This window comes from Callionymus lyra, chromosome 11 (assembly GCF_982586985.1).
Source record: "Callionymus lyra chromosome 11, fCalLyr1.hap1.1, whole genome shotgun sequence".
Taxonomy (NCBI): domain Eukaryota; kingdom Metazoa; phylum Chordata; class Actinopteri; order Syngnathiformes; family Callionymidae; genus Callionymus; species Callionymus lyra.
This window is the reverse complement of record NC_141828.1, coordinates 13,865,359-13,882,166: the sequence shown is the minus strand read 5'-3', so window position 1 is coordinate 13,882,166 and position 16,808 is coordinate 13,865,359. Positions and strand designations below refer to the sequence as shown.

Sequence of the window (16,808 nt, the reverse complement as noted above, 5' to 3'; positions counted from 1 at the left end):
ATTCTAAAGTAAGACTGAAAGTGAAATCGATTTATGTGCAACAGTGATAAAAAGGCACAATGGCACAGTGTGTCATGCTTGACTAGTTTTCCTTTCACTACCGCCATCGGATTGGTCTTTCAGTCTGTGCCCACTGGGTTCAAGCCTCTCAAGCCTTTTTTTTTATGCTCAATATAACGGACTGCATCGACTAAAGAGGGGAATACTCGACCGAAGCGGGAGCAGATCGCTGCTGCCTCTCGTGTCGAGAGCTGGACATGACTCATCGTGTTCCTCTTGTTACTGGACAGAAAAAGATTGTTTCGTGTAAAATCACAGCTCTTTTTTTTTCTTTTCTTATGGCTTTGTACTGCTTCAGTAATGCGACGTCTTTCATTTAGTCTTATTTTAAAGCAGAGGAAAAAAAAACGTTTAAACTCAGACCGTATGTATGCTTTGGTCAGTTGCGTGTTTGTGTGACATTGTTTTAGTTTTTCTGGATCAACAGGTCCACTTGTAAACGAGAGTTAACTTGATCCGTTAATAACATCCATCATCTATGATGGCACGTAGCTACAGGACGGGGCAGGAGGTGGACGGATAAAAAGTCAAACTTGAAAATCTTTTTTTTAAACCATGACTGAAGTAAACTTGGTGTCGAGCCGTCTAATCTTCACGACAAAAGAATAGGAGAGCAATGATTCCACGTGTTTGCCAAAATTTTTCAAGTCATACGTCATCCGTCCGCCGCCTGCCCTTCACACCATCTCACCCGACGTGCCATCAAACGAGTGTTCTCCAGAAAAATTGGTTTGAGAGAAGAGACGGCGAGATCTTTTAATACCGTGTTCTCTGATTCGTTTTAAATACACTGCTGCAGATCAAGCCTACAAACTACTGAGTAAATACAACCACATCTAATAAGAAAGGGCTAAATAATAATAATAATAAAGGAAGTATAGAATCAACTAATACAAGGTTGTTTTTTTTTTGGTTCTGTGATAGGGAACTTTGTTGGATGCAGCCCTTTAGTTTTTTTTTTGCGATGATGAGTTTGAACACTCGTTTCAAGTGCATGCAGCTCAAAATGCATCTGTGTTCCTCTCAGCTGAAGATTTATCGTCATCCCTTCTCTGCTGCAAGGAAACATGAGCACAGATGGCCGTGATCGGGATCAAGATCCGAATCCTGCCTTCCCTAGGTGACCGCTTTAATAACTATGGCGACGATATCGTCGCCTCCATCTGGTTACGAGCTTGTGTTATAATCTCAAAACTGCACTTCAAACAAAGAGTCAACCTTCACGTTCTGAGTTGCACTTCAAACTGGGAGGACAGGGGGGAGCGAGGTGGAGAGGAGACTGCATTGGCTTGGAGTGTCTAGGTCCTTCCTGCGAGATTGTACTTGAGGGCGGGGCACGGGAGGGCGTCGGGCGCGAGGTGATGAGGGCGGGCGGTTGGGGGGGGTTTTTGGGGTAACGTTATGGCGATAGATATTACGGGCGGGGCTGCGGGGCTTTTGTCGCAGTCCCGTCTGGAAGTCCAGCTCAATGAACGACGAGGGAGCCTGCGGCGTAACTCACGGAGCTATCGTGCCAGGTCCTGCACTTTCCCGACTGAGCATAGTTCAGGAAAGTCAAGTTCATGTCAAAGCCGCTCTTCCTCAGCTCGGCCACGGCCTGGAAAGCAGTCGTCGTGTTAAAGTACAATTATTTATAAAGTCGATCTAAATAAACAACATCATCAAAATTCACTCTCGTCAGAAATTCTGTTGACAACAAATAATTATAAAATACAAAATATAATTGACAAGAAAATGATACGTGTATTTTTGTAAAACTAGAAGAAAAAAAAAAGTTTAATCCCAACATTTTAAAATGAAAAAAAAGGCTTTTCACAAGTAATCCATTTGCTAAAATTAATACCTTTTTTAAATAGAATGGAAAAGCCGCAGTGTTTTGCCTAATACAACATGTTCCATTCTTATATCTAGGGCCTCAAAGCCTTCCTTTCATTAAGATCTTCTTCATGAAAACATTCTCTAAAAACATCAACAGAGACAACCATTTGTTAAGTTGAAGCCCTTTACAAATAAGGATGACCTAGAAAAGTGTAAAAAGATTATTTCTTAACATCAGCCATCCTTTGACTATTCAGTTGAAGGGAAGAGGGATTAAGAGTCTTGATTTAAAAACAATCGACAAACCTCCGGTGTCCAGATTAGAACATGGTGCTATTTTTACTTTCGCCCCTTTCAAATTCCTCCCTTCATAAATCTGGGGGTCTCAGGATAATAACTTCCAGAACAGATGACAATGTGTCAGAATAACGTCTAATTAACAAGTGTCTTGAAACTGATCAAGTACCACGGCTTCTCTTTCCAAAGCTATTCGCTCCAGCGATTATGTGAGAATGAATCTCAGATTGTCCGACCGCGGTTAACTCAGGTTGCATCGGCTCCTCAATGGGGGAACCATTTGCTTCTGAGAATGAACCGTCTGGCCTCACTCAGCCAGACTGTCTGGTGTTACGCGAGGATAAGTATCAAAGCAGGATCAGATGCTGGAGAGAGCCGATGTAAAAAGGACCATATGTCACGATTAGAATAACATACAATCGCTGGGTATTTGAGAAGATCTTCACTCTGTTGATAAACAACTCTCTGCTGTTGCTGATCTGATACACACCGGCTGATTCTGGTCTTATCTGCCGGGTCACAGCTCACGTCCAACATTAAATGAGGCATTTCAAGATAACAAGTTGTTTAAACGTTACTTACGTTTAGCAGCACTCCGATAGGGTGACGACCACAGATTGTGTTGCGGTACTTTTTCAAGTAGTTGGTGAAAGATGTAGGATCCATCTGCTCTATAATGCCCATCCCCTGAAATCACACACGGTATCGTTCTTAGATTGCACGAGTTATGATCCGAGGCCACAGCTTCTGGTCTGGATTGTGGAAAGTAATCTTAACAACTAGTTTATGAACACGAAAAATAGTTTATGTACAACATGAGTTAAAGGCCCAGTTGATCTGGTGGCTTGTTACCATTTTGTCGAGATTTTCGATGGATCTGTAGATCTCTCCTTGAGATTCGTCGTAGTAAGTGTAACGGAAACGATGGCCTACAAAAAAAAAGAAGAAAATCACCAACTTTAGTACCGGGGTAGCAAACTCTAGCGGTACGTGCAGAAGTGGTTACCGACCCCAGTGGCAGAAGTCGGATGAGATGATGAAGAGGTTGGAAGGATCCGCCAGATACTTGCTGAGCAACTTCCCGTACTCTTGCTCCTTGGACTCACTTAGTGCACCAACAAGCACCGGGACGATGCTAAACTCGTCCTTGTGGCTGTGAAAAAAGGGTCGGAGATGAGTCATTCACATGGATGACGGATTTATACTTTTGTTTTTTTGTGCGTTCAATTTATCCTTTAACGCCAGATGCGGGTAAAAAAGAAAATGGTTTCAGAAGTGGGATTGTTAATTGAGGCCATTAAAAGATATGGAGGATTGAGTGGTTTATGATAATAATAATAATAATAATAATCTCTATATATATAGCGCCTTTCTAGACCAGGGTCACAAATAGTGGTGAAATACACATATCAGGCGTCGAGTATCGATGGGAACCAGGACTAGCTTTTCAATTCTCATAGAATCGATACCTATTTTTTATACCCATTCCAGAATTGAGAGAGTTGAATATGGATATCAAGGGTGTACCATTTCGGTTGGGGCACTTATTTGATGGAGTCAGATGATGCAAATGTGAACAACTTTTTTAATGAGTGGAGGAAACTTCAACTTGGAATCATTCATATTGGAACGGTACGCAAGCCTAATTTTCATGGTAAAGTATGGATGACAACTGTACATTTAACAGCAAATTTAGTAAAAGTATGTTTGAAATTTGCAATGTAGCAACCAGGAAGGGTTTGTGTCAAGCAAATGCTTGGAGGAATGAAAATATAGAAATACAGAACATCTGTTATATGAATTACCTCTCCATGGCTTTAGCAGTGTAAGGCAAGTGCATTTCAATACTGTGCTCCTCCTCGTCCGTCTGCAGACTCATCCGATCGAACAAGCCAGTTTTCCAGAGTTCGGAATACACTGTAATAAAGGTCAGTTTTGAATTGAATTAGAGAAAACTTGTCTTGTCTGTAGAAATGAATGTGTTGATATGCTAAGAAAACCATCAATATAAGAGGAATTTAATTCACCTCAGATAAACATGGAGTCATTTATTCAAGTGCGAGTGCAAACAATACCCTTTTGGTCAATTCTCAGATCATAGAGAGGCGTTTTGTAGATGTCTGCCGATGACAGGGCACACCGGGAGAGAGGGAAATGATGCGAAGGTCCCAAGATGAAGACCCTACGACTGGAGAAGGACACGGCTTGTTTGAAAATCATGCTTAGTTTGCACACACTAGTTCATTTTTATTCACAATATGGAACACATGTTAATCATTAAAGACAAATGACTTCTTAATGTACCGTTTATTGCTGTTTAATAAATGGCTTATCTGCTGTTTATGTACATAAAAAGTAGTTAATTAATGTTAATGTGACTTCCATAACCCATAGTGTTGGCCAAAACACATCACTTACGTTATAGAGGGGTCCACCTGCTTGTAGGCATGTGCTGCACAAGCACCACAGTAGGTATAGCCAGCATGCCTGGAAACACGTAATGGGTTAAAATAAAAAATAAAAACCGCTTTAAATACAAGAAATGCCAGAGAGAGTAACCCACGGTGCAATGATGGCTCTAGCAGGGCTGACTGTGGGCGTTGCTTGAGACAGCCAACCTTCTAGTTGTACATTCAACTGGGATCCTTGCAGGGGAAAGAAAAAGGAAAGAGAAAATGTCTTCATCATTTAAAGGAAGTCAAAAGGACAACTTTTTGATTGATATCTAAGGATTTGATTTCACCAATAGTGACTATATTGTGTTGAAAACTTGTTTTTTTTCAGGACTTGTTAGTTAACAAGCTTCATTTAACGTCACTAAATATATACATTTCAGAATTTGTAAAATTAGAAGAGTAGAGAGAGAAAAACACAAAACTTAGCTAGCTTAGCTATAAGTATTATACTTGAAGTTATTTTATTTAGTATACTTAAGTATATGTATAGTTTACTAAGGTAGTGTATTAAAATCATACTCATTTTATATTTCCGTGGACTAAATTTAAACAATTTAAGTATACAGGAGTATGTGTTTTGGCCTTTTAAAAAGTATATACTTAATATCTGTGTATTATTTTTGATTGTTAAAGCGCTTCGTGACCCTGGTCTAGAAAGGCACTTTACAAATAACTATAATTTACAGTTACACTATTTCCTATACTACTAATGCACTTCATATTTACTTGCATTTTGGTAAAATGATCTACATTTAACATTATTACGCAGGATGCGAAAAGGCAAACCCCGGTTGTCGCCCGATTATTCTAGCATTTGGGTGTCACAATAGATGCATCAAGCATCGAAGGCAAGACAGACGTTCATATTTCCAAATGGTGTTATGTAGATAGATAAACTTTATTCATCTCTCTGGAGGTCTCCTTCTGGAAATTGTTTATGTACACTGACCGACACCATTGCGAAACCTGTATGAGACGAACTAGAACTTGATCAATCAAAAAAGGAAGATTACAGTTTTCTAATTTGTCATGTAAAGCTTTAAAAGGTAATAAATGAGCACAAATACTATTTGAAATAGACCAGAACTTCAACATGGTCGACATGACCGTACACATCCTTCAAGAAACATCTTAAGACGTTTTTATTTGTTCAGGCTTTGCCTTGATTTTCTGGAACTCCTGTTGTGTTATCAGTTTTATCTTGATCTTTAAAGTATATACTTTATTGAATATTGTTTTGATTGTTTAAGACCCTGGTCTGGAAAAGCGCTATACAAATAAAAATTACTTACTTACTTACACATGAAGATTTATAATTAAAGCGTGTCTTAAAGTGTGTCTATCCAACAGCAAAGTCAAATTCTGTAAATTCATAATCCTTTACAGTTTACCTCTAGATCACCAAACTGATAGTTTTCCAAATAAAAAAAGTAGTACACTGTACTTGTATACATATATATTAGTATTTTGAAGTAAAGAGTCAAAGTAAACTTCAAGTATACTACTTTAATCGTAGTATAAAAGAAGTATATTCCTAGCACACTTGAAAATACGTTCGGCCAGAGGGACGTATGTGAGCAGACAGGGGTTGAAATGACAACAAGCTTTAGTGAGCAGCTAGAATGGGGGAAGGGTTTGCCAACGAAGCTTCCAAAGCTTTTGTCAAAAGGCAAACGTGAACTTGGTAATCTTTTGTTTTGTTTTTTAAAGAAATATATTCGTGGCACTTAAATAAATGATTAAAATAAAAACATACGAGTTTGCTCCTGGCATATTTTTCGTGGAAATGTCGAGATAAGCTAAACAGCTTGTAGGCCAACGAGTTATATATATTGACAGTCGAGTAAACGTGTGTGAAAATACATTATTTAATAAATGTCGTTAATGCGACACATTTTAGGTATTTTCTTTATAGTTTAAAGGACGAAAGTGCTGAGGAAGCTCGACCCACAAATGCATGAAAAACGGAGAAGCTAACGCTAGCTAGCCGAAGCTCAATCCGCTAAAATACACCTAAAAACTCCTCTTTTTGGTTCGCTTTACGTAAAAGGTGAAGAGTTTAAAGAACCATCACGTGACGCCGACATAATATATATCATCGATGAAAAGGTTCAGTAAAAGTTAGCTCGAATGCTAACTCCGACCGGGGCTGTGTTGACAGTTTACCCGAGGCAGAGTACCAGCTCCCGGCGTGTCTCGCGTCTCTGCACACCACTCCGTTCGACATCTTGCTTCCAAAGCCACCTATCTTGGTCCACTAGGCAGTCGTCGGGGTGGTGGGAAGAAAAAGAAAAAAAAAGTTTTCGCAGAATTCGCCGTTTGCTGACAACAACAAGAAGAAGATGGAACGACGGTGACTGTGTTAAAAGACAAAGGCTAGTTTGGCTTTAAAGAGACAGCTGGGCTAAAAGCTAACTATCTCCGTGTCCGACAGTCAGTGTTCACCGGAGACAGAAGCCGAGCCGCGGGCATACGTGTGGGGGGGACAACGTCGAGAGAGGGGGGGATCTGAGGATGTTCTAAATCACAATCTAGGGGTTCGACTCTGGGCTGTAAACAACAACACCACCATCACCAAGGATCTGTCAGAGCAGAGTCAGAGCGAGGAGAGGAAGGTAGGAGGCGTGCCAGAGCCGGAGCACGCGATGAGGATCCAGGACGCTGATTGGCTGTTGGAGTTCAGACACGCTTAGCTATTGGTGGGAATCTAAGTGGGCGTGGTCTAGTCCCGAGCTATTAAATGTGGTGGTCGTGAAGGAATTTAATGTAACTTTTTTTTTTTTGTTAATATCCCTGTTGGTTCAGACGACTTTGTTCCTCTGCATGTTTCGATCCTATTTATTAAATTCTGATTGGTCACGTGTTTAGAAGGGAAATTACGACATAAAGGTTAATAATACTTTGGTTCAAAGGAGTTCACAAAAAAAAAGACGTACAAATATACACATATTAGAATGTAAACAATATTAAAAGAAATATGATAATAATACAAATTAATATTACAAACAAATTAAATAAACATCACGGAAAAAATAAATAAATCCAAAAATAAATAACATTATGATAAATATATCAAAAACGAACCTGGTTAATTTTGTTGTTATTCTGTTTATCAGTCGATGACAGTCATCCTCTGAACACTGTCATCAGTGAGCAGAGAAGCAGAATGAGTGCACGAATGCTCCTTCCCAGGTGCAAAACAAATAGACTCAAGGACTCATTCATTCCTCGGGCTATTAAATTGTACAATTCTGAGTTCGGGGGCAGGAGTGGAGTAAAAGTATCTGGATGTTCTGTTCTATGTTAGTCTTTGTATCCTGTGTCTTTTTTTATTTTTCTTTGATCTATGTTCTTTATCTTTAGTCTTAGATTGTATCATCTTGTTATTTCTCTTTATTTCTCTTAGTTCTTGTTCTTATTTGATTTTTGATTTATTTTTAATGAAAAATTGCTGTATTTGCTGTGGCTATTGGAAAAAAAAAATTTCATCAATAAAGTTCTACCTTACCTTACCTTAGTTGATTATCTGTGTTGTTGATTATTTATTTCATTTTGTTGATGATTTATTTTTTATTTTTTGAATGTCTTACTTGATGTCAATTGTCTACTTCATGTTTTGCATCGTGGGTCTGAGAGGACGACAATTTCATCTATGCTGTATGTCTTGATACATGTATATTTGACAATAAAAGAACTTGGACTTGAACTTGAACAATAAGAACACACTACAGTGCAGACACTACAAAATCACAAACATTAGGTAGCAGTGGTTAAACATTTTAATACATGTTTTTTTGTTTTTATTTTTAATATCTGGATTCCAAGTGAGAGTAGAATTAAATCAGTGATCAGCTTGTCTTGGATAGAGTGACAGACAAAGTTAGAGATGGAAGATGTTTGTATATTATTTTTTAAACAAACTTTATTGAACTATAAACCATAAAAAAAATCTAAAATCTATAATAACACATAAAATATGTTGGTTAAAAATAAACAAATAGTTGAAACAGTGGTGTGGTGGAGAGACAGGGGACACCCTGGACAGAACACCAGTCTTTCGCAGGGCACAAAAAGACATCAAACATTCACACACACTCTCCTCTGTATGTTTTTGGACTGTGGGAGGAAACGGGAGTGCCCGGAGTTAACCCACGCAACTCCACACACAAAGGTCACAAGTTAGAGTTGGCAACCGTTAAAAAACACAGCAGAGTGAATGTATATATAAAAAGTATAAATATATATAAGTTAAAAATAGTGCAATATAGTATAAACAGAATAAATAAATAACGTTTTAAATATTGCATATAATAATTAATGTATATAGAAGTATGAATACAAATAAGCGGAAAATAGTGCAATAGGTTATAAATAGAATAAATACATAATATTTTTAAATAGTGCATAGCTCAAGTCAAGTCAAGTTGGCTCGGCCTGGAAGCGAACCAGTTTTTATTTGTTCAGGCTTTTCCTTGATTTTCTGGAACTCCTGTTGTGTTATCAGTTTTATCTTGACCTTTAAAGTATATACTTTATTGAATATTGTTTTGATTGTTTAAGCGCTTTGTGACCCTGGTCTGGAAAAGCGCTATTCAAATAAAACATACTTACTTACTTACTTACTTCTTGCTGTGAGGCGATCAATACGGTATCGATACCACTATATACAGCCATATCGATTTTATATCGATTTTCTAACAGTCCTAATTCACAATTAAAATATTAAGATTTACTACACAATTGGGGATACTAAGAATGACTACTTTGTTTACCAAATATTTGCAATTATAAAAACTTACTATTGTGAATAAACAAAAAGAAAAATAAACATATTTCTTGAAGCTTTTTCTTTAAACTCAATTGACCAAGTTGACTTTATTACACAACAAATGCTTATGATTCGGTCTATTATAGTACCAGGTTTCCTCTTTTATTTTGAAATCCGGATGTTGTCGCGGATATCGAGTAGCGGCGACATGACAGCGGAAGTCAGCGTTCGTAATGTTTTGATGCGGCACAATTTTATCTGGGGTTCGATCAGACGTCCTAGTTAAGGATCCACGAACGGATTCACCAATGCCATCTAAATCCTAGACAAACAAATAAGTGTCTGGACTTTCAAAACAGCTGCTAAACCGCCACCATTATGTCGAGCTCGTCTGCTAAGAGCAGAGACAACAGCGAAGTCATCAAAAACTACCACAAGAAGGCTGTCGAGTATATTTCCAAGGCGATAGGGATCGACGAGAACGACGCAGGTTTGAGACGATCATGGGTTGTGAGCTGACACTTTTATCTTCTTTTTTCTTTAGATTATAATGTGTGAAGTGTCTTGTGATGAACAGGCGACAAAGAGGAGGCTGTGCGCTGGTACAAGAGGGGGATCGCCGAGCTGGAAATGGGGATCGCGGTGGAGAGCCCAGGGACAGGTAACACAACAACACACACACACTACTACTAAACTACTGTCCATCATGGATGATGACAGTCATCCTCTGAACACTGTCATCAGTGAGCAGAGAAGCAGAATGAGTGCATGAATGCTCCTACCCAGGTGCAAAACTAATAGACTCAGGGACTCATTCATTCCTCGGGCTATTAAATTGTACAATTCTGGGTTCGGGGGCAGGAGTGGAGTAAAAGTGTCTTGATGTTCTATTCTATGTTAGTTTTTGTATCCTTTGTCTTTGTTTATTTTTCTTCGATCTATGTTCTTTGTCTTTATCTTAAGACTTAGATTGTGTCATCTTGTTATTTCTCTTTATGTTCTTGTTCTTATTTTATTTTGATTTATTTTTCATGAAAAATTGTAAGTAAGTAAGTAATTTTTATTTGTATAGCGCTTTTCCAGACCAGGGTCACAAAGCGCTTAAACAATCAAAACAATATTCAATAAAGTATATACTTTAAAGATCAAGATAAAACTGATAACACAACAGGAGTTCCAGAAAATCAAGGCAAAGCCTGAACAAATAAAAACGTCTTAAGATGTTTCTTAAAGGAGTCAGTGCTGTATTTTCTGTGGCTATTGGAAAAGAACAATTTCCCGAAGGAGACCCCCTGAGGGATCAATAAAGTTTTACCTTACCTTACCTTACACACACTATGCGCAATACAACGACGTTTTCTTAGTAACATAATTTTTCTTTTTTAAAAAAATATTATTATTCTTAATAAAATATTAGATGATGCTCTATAAAGAAGACAAATTATGTTCAAAATTGTTTTCAGCCCTGCCTCGTTTGAACTATTGTTTGAACAGTTTATTTTATTTTCTAAACAAAAAGGATCTGTCTCGCCTGCAGTTAATACAGAACTCTGCAGCGATAATTCTGACCCGCTCTAGTAGGAGAACTCACATTTCCCCGATACTTAAAACTCTTCAATGGCTGCCAGTTTCTTTCAGGATCAACTTTAAAACTCTGGTTCCTATTTTCAGATCTATTCATGGTCAGGCTCCTCCTTACATCCGTGATCTGACCCAGCCTTACACCCCAGCTCGGGCTCTGAGGTCTGTGGATCAGAATCTACTGATGGTTCCTGAACACGGTTCAAGAAACATCTTAAATACATTTTTATTTGTTCAGGCTCTCCCCCTTATTGTCTGGGACTCCTGTGTTTGTATTATGTGTCTTGGCCTTTTAGAGTTTTTACATTTGTAGGTATTTTTTAACTGTGTATATTACTTTTGATTGTTCAAGCGCCTTGAGACCCTGGTCTAGAAAGACGCTTTACAAGTAACTATTACTTACTTAATGTAGAGACGCCACTAGAAAACAACGTTCAACAGTATTTCCTTTCTAAAGCTATGGACAAGCAAGAAATACCTTCTAAAACATTTGTATTGTCAGTGATAATGTTTCTTGTTTGTCAACAGGTGATCAGTTCGCACGAGCCAAGAGACTCCAGGATAAAATGGTCACCACGCTCACCATGGCCAGAGAGAGGAAAGCGCTTCTCGGCAAGTTACGATCTCAAATCTGGACGACTCACTCGCGGCCCACTAACCTGCTATTGCTATTGCTTTATGTGTCTGTAGAGACGACGCTGGCGTCCAAACCCGCGAGCACTCCTGCGCCGACGAAGGTGTCGACTCAATCGAAGACGGTTCCTCGTGTGCAGCCTGTGGTTCGAGGCGTCCCCGGTAATGTCAGGCCTTCGACATCCACCAGACCGCCGTCGAGGTCCACGGATCAGAGGGCGACGCCGGGGAAGAGCCAGAACGGAAAGCCCCTGAAGAGAGAGATCAAGAACTTCAAGAACGTCGACAGCAAACTGGCCAACTTGATCCTGAACGAAATCGTCGAAACGTGAGTTGAAAACGACTGTTCCTGGTCCTCGCTTGTCCTTTTGACTCACATGGCCGTCTTCGTTTCCGCAAGTGGGGTCTCGGTGACGTTCAAAGATATCGCGGGTCAAGACCTGGCCAAGCAAGCGCTGCAGGAGATCGTCATCCTGCCCGCCATCAGACCAGAGGTTACCACTTCTGATCCATTTTTCATCGTCGTGCCAACTTCTCCCCCCAGTCTCTTACATTTCACATTCTGCCAGTTAGCTCTTCACCGGCCTGAGAGCTCCGGCTCGTGGTCTCCTCCTGTTCGGACCGCCTGGGAATGGGAAGACCATGCTTGTGAGTCGACCCAACACGGATGTGTCATCAGTACTTCAATGACTTATTTTCCCGCTTCCCTCTCCCACCAGGCGAAAGCAGTAGCAGCAGAGTCCAACGCAACTTTCTTCAACATCAGTGCTGCTAGTTTAACTTCTAAATATGTGAGTTGAAACGTAATCATGATTTTTCTAATTCCAACTAAAATGAACCAATTCATTTCCTCTGGAATTTTTAGCCAACTTGATATGCAAGGATTCTATTTTCCAGTGTTGGGGAGGAAGGAAGTAGAGCACAGACCACCTGTAGAGTTAAGAGACAGCCGTGTCGGAAATTGCGTAGTTGTAGGGGTGTTTGAAAATATTGATATTTATTTATTTATTTATAGTTATTTTATGAATCTACTGTTCAATAAAATGTTCAATTTTTAAAATGTACATGCAAATCACACATTTTATTCATGCGAAAAAGTTTTTGAGTTGCAATTAAACTTCCGGCTGCTAGATGGCGGCGGTCTTTATGTCCTTCGTAGCTAAAGGAACAATTAAATCTCGTGGGATCCTTGCAATGCTGAGGACGAGAGGATACAGTACAAGAACTCGGACAATACTACAAATATATTCTCGTTCCTACAGTATCGCAATATATTGTAATCGTTGCTCCTGTATCGTGATACAAATCGAATTCAATACACACCCACACATAGTTTATTTTATTTATAGTTAAAATTTTGTTTTCCTAGTTTTCCTTCTCCTTCTGGTACTTTCAGGAACGTCAAATGCGTTTGAGTAAAGAAAGTAGTTTATGGAACACTTTTCTTGAATTAAAAGTTATTAAAGGTTAATAACTTTTTGTTTATTTTATTTGTTTTAGGAATTAATAAATCTTTAAATGAAGGGTTTTTTTTACCAGGCATTTTAAAAAATCCTTTCAACACATGTAATCACAATTAATACACATTAGTTAAGTCGCACTTTAAAGTGAAAATTCCGAATTAAAGTGAGATTTTAGGTTTAAGTACGACTTATTTTGGTCCATCTTCAACATTTACTGAATCTTCCTACAGACAAGATGTTCTGTTCCTTCTTTAAGAAACTTGTGCAAACCAGATAATTGATTCTTTACCGTCCACAACAACATGATTGATATCTAGTATTGATCGCGTTGAACTCAATAGTTGGGGTCACATGAGCGTGACTTCATCCGTGTAAGAACACATGTTCCTTTCCTTCCTAGGTCGGGGAGAGCGAGAAGCTGGTTCGAGCGTTATTCTCGGCAGCCAGAGAACTGCAACCTTCCGTCATCTTCATCGGTCGGTTCAATTCCCAGATTCCCAGTTTGCTTCCCCCCCGACAATTTCTGACTAAATCTCTACTCGTGTCCAGATGAGGTGGACAGTCTTCTGTGTGAGAGGAGAGAGGGCGAGCAGGAGTCCTCACGCCGATTAAAAACAGAATTCCTGATTGAGTTTGACGGGGTGAGAGATCCAGAACTCCAAGTCCAAAAAATGTAAACATTTGTCAAGAGTCTTTTTGTTTGTTTGTTGTTGTTATAGGTTCAATCGGGAAAAGATGACAAGGTGCTGGTGATGGGGGCGACCAACAGGCCTCAGGAGCTGGACGAAGCAGTTCTACGGTGATGAGAAGTTTGAGTCATTTTTAAATACGGTCTACAAATAGAAAAGTCGCCTAAAGTCTTTTTTAACTCAACGAACTTGAAGTGAAATAGTTTCTCTTCCTTTGGAGACCAGCCTGACAGACGTGATGTCATCCGGTTGTGACTCGTAGAGGAGCTACAGTTCATGAAAACAGTGAGGGTCCTGAAGACCCAAACTTGTAGTTCATAAATTCTTTTATACAATTTTTCTTTGTACAAGTGTTGAGATTAATATTTGATATATTTTTCAGATTTATTTTTAGGTTCAACAAAATGCACAAAATTAAATGAAAACAAAAACGACTATTTAAATTCTAGATTAAACTCATCTATGTTCTTTAACCCTTACCCTTGTGTTATCTTAGGGTCAAGGTGACCCAGTGGATTTTTTCCATTTGCTTTTTCTACTTCACTGTGAAAAATAAAGTTTGTACTGTGTTTTGTTCTTTACCGGTTAAAAATCTGCTTCTGATCCTAATTAACAACTATTTAAATTCTAGGTGAAACGCATCTAAGTCCTTTAACATTAACCCTTGTGTTATCTTTGGGTCAAGGTGACCCGGAGGATCGAGAACAAATGTGTTTGTGGTATCCCTTGTGTTGTCTCTGGGTAAAGGTGAATGGCCTCCACCACTGCATGTGTATTCCTGGAAGCCTTGACTAAGAGACAACACAAGGGATGCCACAAACACATTTGTTTTCGGGCCTTCGGGTCACCCTGACCCTGTGATAACACTAGGGTTAAAGTTAAAGGACTTCGATGGGTTTAACCTAGACTTTAAATGGTTGTTAATTAGGATCAGGATCAGAATCAGCTTTATAGCCAGTAAAGAACAAAACCTGGAACCAAAAAAAGTAGAAAATAGCAAAACAAACTAATTTGCGGCGCCAATGCAAAAATAATTTAATATAAAAAAGAAATAAAATGTTTTTCTTTGTGTTGTTTTAACCGACTCTTACTCTTTTGTTTGGCAGACGATTTGCGAAGCGGGTTTACGTCACGCTGCCTGACATAAAGGTACCAAAGCGCTTCACTTTTCTTTCATCATTCGTGGTATTTGGTATATTGACGATATTTCTCAACCAGACTCGAGCCGTGCTGCTGGAGTCTCTTCTGGCCAAACAAGGGAGCCCGCTGAACAAGAACGAGCTGGCCGAGCTTGCAAAGTGAGTCTGGGACGTTCAGATAAGTCGATCAGTTTTGCTCTCTTTTGTGGATCGTTGGATTCTTTCGTGTGACAAAAACTTTAATTAAGGGTCGAACAACACATACAGTTGTCCTAAAGAGTACCAGATATGTATTGCATATAACAGACACTAACAAAGGACGATGTGAACAAAACTGATCCCTTGTGTTGTCTCTGGGTCAAGGTGAACGACCTCCCTGGCTTTATAGGGGATATTAATACGTTATAAATTCCTGTATAATTATTTGAGGGAATCATACAAGTTAGTTTAAAAAAAAAAAAAACATTTTATCCATTAAATACTAACAATAGTTTTTTGATTTGCAAATAAAAAATGTCATATTTGATCTGCATTTAAAAAAAAGGTAGATTTGTGAATATAATATTTTCTGAGGATGATGAAACATTTCCTAAGATGCTAATTATTTTTATATGATTTTGATAATATTATGATAATAATATCATATTTGTTTTCCTATGTAGATCAACAGTGATATTACTCACAATAAAAGCTTTTAAATCCTCACAGTATTTTTGATTGGGGCTCTCAAACAACAAATACTTAATATGTTCATGTTCACTTTAACAAAACCAACATTTACTGTTACTTTCAATTAGTCTTGATGTAAATATAAGTGGAATAAATGTTGTGAATAATAATGTTTTTTATTTTATTACAAAAGTGTTTACACTGTGTGTAATTTTCCTTGTTTGAAAATGATTTGTAATAATGATTTCTAATGTTTTTTTGTGCATTTCTAATCTTGTATATCTTATATCCATGTGACAGAGACACTGCAGGATACTCAGGAAGTGACCTCACGTCACTAGCTAAAGATGCTGCACTCGGGCCAATCAGAGGTGAGACCTTCTTATCACATGATCGACCTCTCAATTCACATTAACGACAACAATAATAACAATTATAATCCTTGCAGAGTTGGGTCCAGACCAGGTCCGAAGTATGGCGGCTAGCCAGGTGATCCACTCGCTCGTCAATTGAAAAACTGTTTAGCTAGTTTTCCCGGCTGACGTGTCGTGTCCCCACAGATCCGCAACATCAAGATCAAAGACTTTAAAGACTCGCTGAAGCGCATCAAGTCCAGCGTGAGCCCGTCCACCCTGGACATGTACACCAAATGGAACGTGGATTTCGGCGACACGACGGCTTGTTGATTTGTCAGGAGGGCGGAGGATGAGAAACGGCTGAAACTTGATGTTTCGGTTTGAATTAAATCCCTGTTTTGTGGGAAAATCTGTACAAGTGCAAGTTTCTGGACTCGTTTCAAGAATGTGACCCGCGGCCTCTAGGGGGCAGCAACGGTTGTTTTTTAACGTTTACGTTCACTGTGGATCTGATCAAGAGCCTGACGCTCACGAATGATGATGAATCAACTGTTTTCTTTTGAATCAATAAATATGATTGACGTGTCATTGACGTGGCTGATATATTTCTTTTGGCATTTCCTATTTACGTTCATATTAAAAATAGGATATTATGTCATTTTTAACAACAACATGAAATTATATTTCCCCAAATCCTGTTTAATATCATTTCTATTTTCTGACCAAGATTTAATTTTCATTCATAATGAATAAATGAATATTTTCCACCAGAACAGACGAGATGAGTACTTCCTGACACAAAACACGTCTTCAATTTGATATTAGAAATGGATTACTCAGTTTAATATTTCCTTCATTCTTCATGACCTTCATGATGGT

General features: G+C 38.7%; 2 protein-coding genes across 2 annotated transcripts; one reads left to right on the top strand and one right to left on the bottom strand.

Annotated features, from left to right (window-relative positions):
- Nucleotides 1–958: 958 nt before the first annotated feature.
- Nucleotides 959–7,497, bottom strand: memo1 (mediator of cell motility 1). The gene is made up of 9 exons (XM_087802701.1): nt 6,798–7,497; nt 4,739–4,820; nt 4,594–4,662; nt 4,251–4,363; nt 3,981–4,092; nt 3,186–3,328; nt 3,028–3,104; nt 2,758–2,862; nt 959–1,657 (listed from the first exon to the last, which is right to left on the bottom strand). The coding sequence occupies exons 1-9, from the start codon at nt 6,856–6,858 to the stop codon at nt 1,526–1,528; spliced, it is 894 nt and encodes a 297-aa protein (XP_087658827.1). The 5' UTR covers nt 6,859–7,497; the 3' UTR covers nt 959–1,525.
- A 2,117-nt stretch (nt 7,498–9,614) lies between these two features.
- spast (spastin) lies at nt 9,615–16,515 on the top strand. The gene is made up of 15 exons (XM_087802921.1): nt 9,615–9,889; nt 9,977–10,060; nt 11,509–11,592; nt 11,671–11,941; nt 12,014–12,107; nt 12,187–12,261; nt 12,333–12,404; nt 13,477–13,552; nt 13,626–13,717; nt 13,796–13,875; nt 14,872–14,914; nt 14,984–15,063; nt 15,874–15,944; nt 16,022–16,062; nt 16,134–16,515. The coding sequence occupies exons 1-15, from the start codon at nt 9,778–9,780 to the stop codon at nt 16,257–16,259; spliced, it is 1,401 nt and encodes a 466-aa protein (XP_087659047.1). The 5' UTR covers nt 9,615–9,777; the 3' UTR covers nt 16,260–16,515.
- The last annotated feature ends 293 nt before the right edge of the window (nt 16,516–16,808 follow it).

Coding starts and splice junctions, on each gene's coding strand:
- memo1 (XM_087802701.1), bottom strand. CDS start 6,858: ATGTCGAACGGAGTGGTGTGCAGAGACGCGAGACACGCCGGGAGCTGG. Junction 4,821..6,797: donor GAGCTGGTACTCTGCCTCGG/GTAAACTGTCAA, acceptor TTCCCCTGCAAG/GATCCCAGTTGAATGTACAA. Junction 4,364..4,593: donor CAGGTGGACCCCTCTATAAC/GTAAGTGATGTG, acceptor GTCCTTCTCCAG/TCGTAGGGTCTTCATCTTGG.
- spast (XM_087802921.1), top strand. CDS start 9,778: ATGTCGAGCTCGTCTGCTAAGAGCAGAGACAACAGCGAAGTCATCAAA. Junction 9,890..9,976: donor GATCGACGAGAACGACGCAG/GTTTGAGACGAT, acceptor TGTGATGAACAG/GCGACAAAGAGGAGGCTGTG. Junction 12,262..12,332: donor GGAATGGGAAGACCATGCTT/GTGAGTCGACCC, acceptor CTCTCCCACCAG/GCGAAAGCAGTAGCAGCAGA.